At 39.0% G+C, this 11,603-nt stretch overlaps 1 protein-coding gene across 1 annotated transcript; it reads left to right on the forward strand.

Annotated features, from left to right (window-relative positions):
- The first annotated feature begins 2,680 nt into the window (after positions 1–2,680).
- Positions 2,681–4,819, forward strand: LOC109243732 (exocyst complex component EXO70A1-like). Its single transcript, XM_019410713.1, has one exon. The coding sequence runs from the start codon at positions 2,758–2,760 to the stop codon at positions 4,660–4,662; it is 1,905 nt and encodes a 634-aa protein (XP_019266258.1). The 5' UTR covers positions 2,681–2,757; the 3' UTR covers positions 4,663–4,819.
- Positions 4,820–11,603: the final 6,784 nt, after the last annotated feature.

Genomic DNA, 11,603 nt, shown 5'->3' on the forward strand with positions numbered 1-11,603 from the left:
AATGACGCCACCACACCAAATCCGTCGTTTCATAAAATGACACTTTTTGTCATTACGTAATGACGGATTTAACGATAAGATACAATAAAATTTAAGTAACGATCAAAACAACCAATATATTTAAAATAACAATACGATACAATGCAACGGGTAACAACCATCTAAACAAGCTGTTAGTGATCTCTTTGAGTATTAAAGGGTGACAAACATTTTATGTTGTCAACCAAATCCAACTTAAAGCGGTTTAATTTGCAATTAGAGGGTGGCTCCACGAGACTCAGCAATTAGAAGTAGTTAAAATAATATTTTTTTGGGAGGCAATTTGTTCCATTTCGTTTGGAGTTTTGATCGAGTGGAAAAAGTCTCACCTTATTGTATTATAATAGTAAACAACAACTCTATACGAGCAAAAGTTCATTAAGAAGTAGTCTAACGCTAGCGTTATGCATTTCTGGATAATAAAATAAATATGAAGAAAGGGTCTGACTCATTCTCTGGTTTGGAAGTCCAACTTATCTGACACCAAAAGAGATTATTATAATGCTAAAGAATCAGTATGGGAAAAGATGGAATTCTTTAGCAATTATGATCAAATGATATCTGGGGGAAATATTTGCTCGGGAAGTTTGCTTATTCATATACTTTTGACCCATAGGGTCAATCCATAATTCTTTTAATACTATAAAACATTAAAATTTATAAAGGGGGCTTATTGCATGCTTCACGCTTTCGCCTTTATACGAAGTAGTGATATATATTTGGAAAACTAAAAGATGGAGAAATTAAGAGTCGTCCTTGTCGGTTAATTTCTATGAAATTACTGTTTGACACAGCAAACTATCAACAGTTTAGCAGTTCGGTTTCTAGATAAATTCAATGGATTTGTCCTATTTAATAACAGTGTCGTTGCTTTTTATGCAATTATCCCACCAAGAAACAGCTGGGCTATTAACCACTAAAACAATGTTTTAAGTAAATTTTGCACATAAAACAATGTAATTTTCGTAAAAATGTTTTATTATAAAGGCAATTTGGTCTCTTATCTCTCATTGGCAGAATAAATACAAATACTCCATCTGTTTCAATTTATGTGTCTTAGCTTCACTAAGAATGAAATTTAAGAAAGTACCCCTTCCGTTTTAATTTAGATGAGGTAGTTTGACTCGTCACGGAGTTTAAGGAAAAAAAAAGAGACTTTTAAAACTTGTGGTCTTAAAAGCTTAAGAGATAAAAGCTTTCTGGGGCCATGACATTTGCGTGGTTAGAAAAACTTTTCATTGAGGTTAAAATGGGTAAAATGAAGAGTTTAACATTGAACTATTTTCAATTGCAGAAATGTGTCATTCTTTTTGGAAGACTAATAAGGAAAGTGCGTCATCTAAGAGCCCATTTGGATTGGCTTAAAAAAAGTTATTTTTCAGTAGAAATAGCTTTTAATCCAAAAGGCAATAAGAGGGTGTTTGGCTAAGCTTATAAGTTGGTCAAAGTAGCTTATAAGCACTTTTCGGCTTATCTACGCGTTCGGTAAAGCTAAAAGTGCTTATAAGCCAAGTGCTTATAAGTCAAAAATAAGCCAAAAGCCATAAGTTGGTCACCCCCAACTTATGAATTTTTAGCTTATAAGCACTTTAAGTTTTTGACCAAGATTTTTTACTATTTTATCCTTAAAATATTCATTTCTAGAACAAAACTCCTACATCGATACTCACTGCCTCAAATATTTTGTCCTATTTAGGTTTATTTTTTTACTGAGAAACTTTTGTTAATTTATTAATTATTATAACTTATGATTATATGCTTATCATAAAAATTATCTTATCTAAGCACAATTGTATTTAAAATAAAATGACAAATAGAATATTTTGTATTTATCGATCTGGAATCTAAAATTTTAAAGAAATTACGCCCTTATAAGTGTAAACCGTTCTAAGGTTGTTTAAGTCATTTTAACAGAAAAAGAACTTATCAGCACTTTTTTATCAAATACTGCAGCAATTTATTATCAATTTCAGCACTTGTACCCAAACATGTAACTGCTTATTCATTAAATCAATTTCAGCACTTAAAAGTGCTTTTCGGCACCTAATGCTTATCAGCTACTTCAAATCAGCTAATCCAAACGGGCTCTAAGTTGGGGTTGTCCAACTTATTGCTTTTGGCTTATTTTAAGCAGTTTTCAATTTATTTTAAGTACTTTTTGACTTTGCCAAAAAATCGGAAAAAGCTAAAAAAAGTTTGAGAGCTGAATTGACCAGCTTAAAAGCTAATCTAAACACCCTCTAAATTAAAACAAAGGGAATAAATAAAACTTCTAACTCTTATGTAATGTATTAAACATTATTATTAATTATTGTGGTCTTAAATATATCACGTGAAAAAAAGGAGTTAAAGAGTTATTAAATGTAGAAAGAGATATTTTTATTAAAAAAGACTAAAAAATAAGATACAAAAATTAAACGGAGGAAGTAAAAAAATATTTAAAAACCTTTGTAATCTTCGTAAAAAAGCCAATTCGGCTCTCTCTCAACAGTTGAATAAATCCAAACATAAAAAGTCAAAATTTCAACAATCACGCGTTGCTTTCCCTTTTCAACCATCTCCATACTCTTTAGCCTTCAGTCAACGTTTCTCTACCTCCCTTCTATAAATACCCCTCTCCTTCAAAATCCCCATCAATCTACCTATCATCTTCTCTCTCTAAATCTCTCTCTCCCTCTCTCTCTAATAGTTGAAATCTTTACTTGTGAAGGAAGCAAAATGAGGACTGGTTTTTCCTCTTCACCTAAACATTCTTCTACTACTTCTAATTCTCCTTCACGTCATACTACTTTTTCCGAAACTTTAATGGAGGAAACAATTAACGACGCCGGAGCAGTTATTAAAAGATGGGATTTAGACGTATCCTCTTCCAGTAGTTCTTACAATAGAGTCGCTAATCTTTTCAGAGATTATCGTGATGAGGCACATCAATTTCTTGACGCTATAAACAAATTACAACATGGTATGCATTTTGTTATTAAAGAAAGTTCCAGATCCGAACTACTTATTCAGGGTCAAAATCTCATGCAAATTGCTATGAAAAGACTTCAAAAAGAAATGTACACTATTTTATCTGGAAATCGTTATTTCTTAGACTCAGAAACTGTGTCTAATTCTCGATCCTCTAGAGCTTCAACTCGGTCCAGTGTTTCCGACGAAGATGATGAAGTTAATGAGATAATTGACGCCGCGGTTTCGGTTTCAAGTAATCGAAATTCTGAGATTGAAAAAGTGTCTGAACGTGTTATGGCGGATTTAAAAGCCATAGCTGATTGTATGATTGGTGCTGGTTATGGTGCAGAGTGCGTTAATATTTACAAACTTAATCGAAAATCCGTTGTTGATGAGACCTTGTATTATTTAGGGGTTGAAAAATTAAACTTATCACAAGTTCAGAAAATGGATTGGTCATTACTGGAGCTGAAAACGAAGAATTGGTTAAGTTCTGTGAAAATAGCAGTGAGTACTCTATTTCAAGGAGAAAAAATTCTCTGTGATCACGTTTTTTCAGCTTCTGATTCAATCAGAGAAACGTGCTTTTCCGAAATTGCTAAAGAGAGTGCACTCACGCTCTTTGGGTTCCCTGAAATGGTAGCAAAGTATAAAAAGCTATCACTAGAGAAAATGTTCGGTGTGCTTGATTTGTATAACTCAATTTCCGAGCTATGGGATGAAATCGAGTTGATTTTCAGCTTCAATTCATTGACAGTGGTGAAATCTCAGGCGGTGACGTCACTGGTCAAACTCGGCGAAGCCGCGAGGTTTATGCTTTTGGAGTTTGAATCGGCGATTCAGAAAGATTCATCCAAAGCGGTGGCAGGCGGTGGTGTCCACCCTCTGACTCGGTACGTGATGAATTATCTCGTTTTCTTCGGCGATTATAGCTGTGCTGTTTCTGAAATCATCGTCGATTGGCCGCTGTCGATACAATCGCCGTTGCCGGAATCTTACTTCCTCAGTCCAACTCCCGACGACTATGACTCGCCGTCTTCCGCCGTTTCCGTCCGCCTTGCTTGGCTCGTCCTCGTCCTCTTGTGCAAACTTGACGGCAAAGCTCAGCACTATAAAGATGTTTCATTATCCTATTTGTTCTTAGCGAACAACTTAAACTACGTCGTTTCAAAGGTCAAAAAATCAAATCTGAAGCTACTGCTTGGATCGGATTGGTTGTTAAAGCATGAAGCGAAGGTAAAACAGTACATTTCAAATTACGAGAGAATGGGATGGAGCAAAGTACTGACGTCATTCCCGGGAAATTCTACGGCTGAGATGTCTCCGCCGGAAGCAAGAGATTGGTTCATCAAATTCAATTTGGATTTTGAGGAAGCGTATCGAATGCAGAGTTCGTGGGTTATACTCGACCCGAAACTCCGAGACGGAGTCAAAATATCGTTGGCTAAAAAAGTTATTTCCGGTTACCGGACGTTTTACGAGAAGTATCGCGAAACACTGAGAAGTGGCGGAGTGAAGTCAGTTGTCAGATTTTCACCTGATGATTTGCAAAATTACTTGTCGGATTTATTTCATGGAACTGGGTCTTCAGAGGATGGGACGACGTCGTACAGCTTATCACTTTCATCGCCGTCAGTTTCAACGTCGTCATCTCCGTCACATGGCCGTTGAGAATTAACAGAAGAGATTTTTGTACATGGAATAAAATATTTTATTTAATTTGTGTATAGAATTTTGTGTGTATACTGGTATAGTGGTATAAGAAAATATATTCAATTCATTCATTTAATGTAAAGAAAACACTTGATGCATATAGTTTTTTCTTTTAGATTTGGATGTTTTCTTTGATTGTGTTGTGGACTAATAGGCTTGCCGTTTTCCATGAATTTGACAAATTCCAATCTAAATTGAAAAGGTCACCTCAACTTGGCTATTCTTATTGGATACATATGTTTAACGTATTTCCTTTGTAAACACTCAATTGTTACAATTAGAGGTGTACAAAAGAAACCGACAAATTATACCAATCCGATAATTCGAGTCAAACCGAGAAAAAAAACCCGACTATGATTTGGTGTTAGAAAAAAAAAATTCGACCATATTTGGTTTGGTTTGGTTTTAACTAAAAAAGTCAAACCGAAACCAAACCAACCCGACATTATATGTATAGAAATTTTAAATATATTTAATACATAAAAATATTTATTGTAGTGTAGTTTATAAATATTTCTTAAGCTTTTTCGTAATTTTATCGTTTCACTTATTATTTCAAGTTTGGACTTATAATTTTTGGATGTTCCAATAAGTTTTATAGTTCATAAATGTTAGTAACTCAAATAAATCCTAAACCAATATCAAATCAATATTAATGTTAATAAAAGACATTCAATTCAATTGTACCATGAATGAAAATAGTGTTGGATATCTATTTTTTAGTTTTTCCGTGGTTTAGATAAAATGCATAACTTATTTTTCTTTTAGTGTTTAGTCATTTAAATAATACTTATTGGTCGTACTTATTTTAGCAACTTATTAGTAATCTTAGATTATGTTTTTTTCATTATGGCCTATTAATAATACTTATTTTATGCGATTGTATTATCTTTATTGTTCAATATTTTAGTATAATGCCATGACTCATCTCATATTTATGTTATTTTATAAAAAACACCTTATATAATTCTATGTAAGAACTATATTATGTTAAGTATCTTATTAGGATTAAAGAAATTTTTGGAGCACAAATTCTATATTTTGTGCTATGAAGACTTTATGGAAAAAAAACCCAAAAACCCGAAAACCCGAGATTGAAAACCCGACTCTTATTGGTTTGGTTGGTCTTTAGATTTAATAACCCGATACAATTGGTTCGATTTGGTAATTAGAAAATCCGAACCAACCCGACCTATGTACACCCCTAGTTACAATTATTAGGAAAATGAAGTGATGACTCTTGATATAATCTTGAGCAATTTTCATCTCGGGCTAACTTTGTGCAATTTGTATATCATGTCCTTTTACAATTTTAAATTTAAAAAAATAACCTTTTTAGTTCTCTTATATGTAAAAGTAAATCTCCCATGTGTAAAAAAGGTAGGATTATAAAACTAAAAACAAGTTTGTAAAGAGCCAAAAATCAATTGACCTGCTAACTTTTAAGGTTGAATAAGATTAAATCTTTTTCTTAGCACAACTAAGCCAGCGACAAATCAGATCTAAACTTCTTTTTTGAAAGACAAGAGAATTTATTTAAGAATCAGATCTAACTTCGTGAATCAATGAATGCAACAATATTTTTTTTCAATAACGCTGTGAATTATCATTGATAACAACAAATAAAAAAAAAATTGTTATGATCCTTAGGCCTCAAAACATCCATTAGTTACACAATATTTTTTTTGCAAAAACCTTAGAGTTGTGTACTTTTCTACACTGTTTAAGTACATCTAATCTTTTTACAATCTCTTTTTTAATTTGTATGACTACCATCTCAGTATGTATAATTGTTTCTTGAAAAGCTTTCACTTTCTAGTTTTTCATGTGAGGTAGCGGTGGCAAAATGGATAAAAAACATGTCTAGTAACAGTGAGAACATTTTAAATAACTTAAAAAATCTCAAGTAAACTGTTCAGTATCATATCAATTAAAGGACTTGTCCCACGTGCAATTTCAAATATTCGGTAACACAAACTATTTTCAAAATCATGTGTAAACCATGCAGGTTATGTAAACACAAGTTGCGGTATGATTACTACTCATAGTAATCGTGCTTGGTATACCAAACGCGTCACCTCGAGCACTTCGTTCCACTTCTTCAACTACCTACTTGTAACAAAATCAATCTACGTATTAACTTCGTGAATTACCAAGTATAATCGGTCCATCCCTGTCACCTTTAATTAATTTTCCTGTTTTCCCTTGGAATATGACCATTGATTCTCTGCTACGCAATTTAGTAGTGCTTAATTGGATAGAAACTATAGTTCTCTGTTTATTCTTATATTTTTATTTGAATATTTTTCTCATGTAGTATTATACAAGAGGCTGGCTAGAAGGATTATGAGCACCAAGAGTAGAACCTCCTCCTTCTTCTTCTTCTTCTTCTATGTTGTTTGTAAAGTTTTTTTTTTGTTTGAAGGATTTCACCAAATTCCCTTTTCTCTATTTGTTGCTGCGTAACCGTTCCCCTTACTCCCGTTTCTCTTTCCTTTTTACCAGATTCTCATCTGGTGGGCTTCGGCCCTTTTTAGTGCATCTTCTTTTTTTTTTCTTTTTTTTTTGGTTTTGTTTTTATTAGTTTTTTTTGTCAATTACTTAACTACCCTTAATTTTTATATGTGGGGTATCACATTCTCCCAACCTTTTGAAATTCAGTCCCCGAATTTTACTCAAATATATACATGTATACCGAATTAAATCTTCCACTTCCCAAGTAGCTTCTTCAGTGGTATGATTTGTGCATAAAACTTTCACGACCATAGTTTTTGTTGACCGTAACTTTCTTACTTATCTGTCAACAATAGCTACCGGCTCCTCTTCGTAGGATAAGTTCCATTTAACTTTATAATCGGTACTTCGAGCATATGAGAGGAGTTTTGACATATACTTTCTTAGGATATAAATATGAACACTTGATTAATGAAAGACAACTTAGGAGGACGTGCCAAATGATATACCACAGCTATTACTTGGTCAAGTATGTCGTACGACCCTATAAACCTCGGGCTCAACTTACCTTCTTTTTAAAAAAATAAAAATTAAATTTCGCAGGATTTCCAGAGACGTGGAACTTCGCTCGTGAGTTTTCCTTTGTTTACTTTGTGATTTTTCTTAAGACGGTCGTCGATCGTCCTCCTTTAGGTGATATTGCTAAGGGCCTATTTCGGCTTTTGCAGCCGAGAGACTACTTCCCCCGCTAGTTGCCGATATCCGCGAATGGGTGAGCGCAATTCTCCCCCACACGATGGGGATTCGTGAGTAGGCGTCCTTTCATGAGAAGAATGGGTGTAAGCCTCTTACTGGTGAGTCGGCCTGCTGCAGTTTCTCTTTATTCTTTACCTCATAGTTTAACCTTATCGTTATATGATCTAATCTTTCCTTGTTGGCAGGTTGGAGAGCGTGAATGACGAGGGCTCCTCCGCTTGCATTCCGTCAACCGGCGCCCCTTGACCGGCCTGTGCTGAGGGCTGCTGCCCGTCCTGCACCGAGAGCTACTGCCCGATCTGCGCCCGTGGCCAAAGCCGTGCACGCGGAGGCTACTTCTCAGCCAGAGACTCCAATTCCCGCAGTCCGTTCAACGGGTGAATCTTCCCGCGCTGGTAGTGGAGAGGCCCCGTCGAAGAGACGACGAGTAGTGTTGGAAGAGGCTCCTCCAGTCGAAACATCTTCGAGAGGCGACCTTGCCTCGGCGGTGCCCGAAATCGGCAGTGGTGCCAACCCGGCCGTGGAGGCTACGCCTGTTGTGAGTGATCAAGAGGCTGGTGTGGCGGAGAGACGGAGTCTCGAGGCTACCGTTGCTATTTTGGGCGGCCATTCGACATCCCGGCCGACCGTACCCCTTCTTCGGCCGCTGAGAGGGGGAAAGGCGTCATGGTTGATGATTATGAGTCCGAATCCGACATTGACCCTGAGGACGTAAGGATGTTTGAGGAGGGCTTTACTTGAACTGTAGTGAGAGCGGAAGGTCCTTCACGAATAAATTCCGTCGGATCTCAACCTGCTGCAAGACACGGTAGATTTTGTGCCGCAGTTAATGTTCTATGCTCTGCCGCAGAAAGCGGAGCTCTTCAGGATGTTAGTGACTCCGAGTTGTCACGCGGTGTGGCCGCGATGGGCCTAAGGGTGAGTTCCTTTTTGTTGCTTTGTGACCTTTGTCTTTACTGACTCGTTTCTTCTCTTTCTTCTTCTTTTTCTCTCTTTTTGTTTTTAGTCTTACATGCTGGAGGTCGAGAGTGCTCGTAGGGCCGAGACGCAGGCCAAGATTTTTCTGATAATGCTCGAGAAGTACCGGCGGTAACAACAAGTGCCGTGAGATGCACGAGCGACTCAGGCGGGTACTGGCACCCAGTCCATCAGGGAGGAGTTGGAGAAAAGAGACCAGGAGCTGGTGCGGTCTATCCGCAGATGCAGTGAGCTCGAGGAGCTGCTCCGTACCAAATACGAGGAACTCGAGGTAGGCAAAGGGGTTGCTGCGGAGTGCGATGACCTTCAGGTGAAGGTGTTGTCTCTGCAAGCCGAACTTGAGCAAAATGCTACCAGAGTAGAAGCTTTGAGAGTAGAATGGATGGGGAAGTTGGCCGAGCTGGAAAAGAAAGTGGCTGAGATGGAAAGTGCCGAGGAGGCTCGAACGTCGGCTTTGGCGAGAGCGGCGGCACTGGAGGACACTATCCGCGTCCTCCAACCTGAGTAGGAATCTGAGAGGGCAACGACCACGCTGAGGGAGGCTCGCCTCGAGGAGCGTATTGGTGAAATTGACCGGGAGGCTTCGAGCCTAGGAGACCGGGTCGTGGCACTCGAGGCCGAGAAGGAACAATTGTTGGCCCAGGTCAAATCTGCCTCTGCCGCGGTCCCCCGTCGCTTGTATGAGCTACGGGTTCACTCCGACGCCCAGCGAGATATATACAAGGGTTTGTGGGAGGCGGGGAATGTTCCAGAGGCCGCCTTTGAAGATGCTCGGGCGAAGGCACGTGAAGCTCGCACTGCCTGCGGTTATGACCCTGTGACACCGGATGCTGGTGAGGGCATTGATAACGAGGATGAGTTCCCTTCTGCTGATGACGATGATGTTGGGGAGAACGGCGGTGGGGATGATGCTGAGTGAAGCTTTTGCTGCAACCTTTGTACTTTGTTTTTTTTTGTTCTTTTGTTGTTTACTTTCATCTTTTTCTGAGGGCCCGTTTCGTCCTTTTGTAGGGTGCGACTTTTGCGCACGTATATTTGAATAAAATAGTTGTTTTGCCTTTATTTGTGTACCTTTTGATTTTCATTGTGATGAGTCCCTGACCTTTTTAACCGTGAATCCAAATTTGCAAGTTTGGGCGAGGTTGACTGCTGATTTGCCAACTCAGGCGGAACTAACCTTAATTTAGGCGAGGTCGAATTTAAATTCGCCATCTTGGGCGAAGTCAGTTTTGACTTATATGCTCGAGCGAGATTGAATTCCGACTTACCAATTTAGGCGAAGTTAATTTTTTCATATGTATTTGGGCGAGGTCGAACGTGGAGTTGCCAACTTGGGTGAAAGTTTGACTTATATGCTCGTGTGTGGTCGAAATTGGAGTTGCCATCTTGGGTGGAGTCAACTTCTAACTTATATATTCGAACAAGGTCGAGATTCGATCTGTTGATTCGGGTGGGAAAATTTTTACTTTTACCTGGCGGTGGCCTATGGCCGTAAGGGTGTTAATTCGAGCTAGGTCCAAATTGTAACCAGTTGTAGATTCGAGTGAGGTCGAACCTTCCTTTCATATGGCGAAGGCCGATGACCGTAAGGGTGTTATTTCGAGTTAGGTCGAAATTGTAACCCGTTGAAATTCGAGCGAAGTCGAACTTCTCTTTTGGCAAAGGCCGATGACCGTAGGGGTGTTATTTCGAGTTAGGTTCAAAGTGTAACCCGTTGTGAATTCTAGCGAGGTCGAACTTCTCTTTTGGCGAAGGCCGATGGCCGTAGGGGTGTTATTTCGAGCCAGGTCGAAATTATAATCCGTTACAAATTCGAGCGAGGTCGAGCTTCTTTTGGCGAAGGCCGATGGCCGTAGGGGTGTTATTTCGAGCAAGGTCGAAATTATAATCCGTTACGAATTCGAGCGTGGTCGAAGTTCTCTTTTGGCGAAGGCCGATGGCCGTAGGGGTGTTATTTCGAGCAAGGTCAAAATTATAACCCGTTACAAATTCGAGCGAGGTCGAACTTCTCTTTTGGCGAAGGACGATGGCCGTAGGGGTGTTCTTTCGAGCAAGGTCGAAATTATAACCCGTTGTGTTATTTCTATTGGAGAACATTACTTGTCGCCGTGTTGTTTACGCGTGCGTCGGGGCAAGTCCTGGTTTGCTTAATTTCGCTTTCGTTTGGAGAATACTGTGTGTTTCCTGGGTGAGTCCCGGTTTGATTAATTTTGCTTTCATTGGAGGATGCCGCGTGTTTCATGGGCGAGTCCCAGTTTGCTTAATTTTTCTTTCATTGGAGATTGTTTTTCAATAGTCGATCTGTACCCAGCCATTTCTGTTATTTGTAATATGGTGCGGCTTAGAGGGTTTTGCTCGGTCGTTACTCGCGAGACGGCATGGCACGGAACCTTTTCCTGGGGTGTTTTGGCGGCGTTCGTCCCTTGCTCGCGTCCTATGCGAGTGCTCGTGTTCCTGACCAACAAAAGAGTGCGATAAGATAAACCCAAACGAAATCGTCTGTTACCTCAGCCTGGCAAGTCGGTGAAAGGAGGAGAGGCTCTGTAGGGTTACTCGCTTCGCCTCGTACTCGAACAATGGTTTTTGATTTGGCAGCCATGTTTGGCTTCACCATTTAATCACGTCTAGACTTCTCATGAGTTGGGTTTACCTCACCCGTTGGGACACCGAGGCCGAGTCCCAGCCCGATGTACGCAAATAATAAGGGAAAC

This window comes from Nicotiana attenuata, unplaced genomic scaffold (genome assembly GCF_001879085.1).
Source record: "Nicotiana attenuata strain UT unplaced genomic scaffold, NIATTr2, whole genome shotgun sequence".
NCBI lineage: Eukaryota > Viridiplantae > Streptophyta > Magnoliopsida > Solanales > Solanaceae > Nicotiana > Nicotiana attenuata.

What these genes read in the sequence shown, in the direction of transcription:
- LOC109243732 (XM_019410713.1), top strand. Translation starts at nt 2,758, where the DNA reads ATGAGGACTGGTTTTTCCTCTTCACCTAAACATTCTTCTACTACTTCT.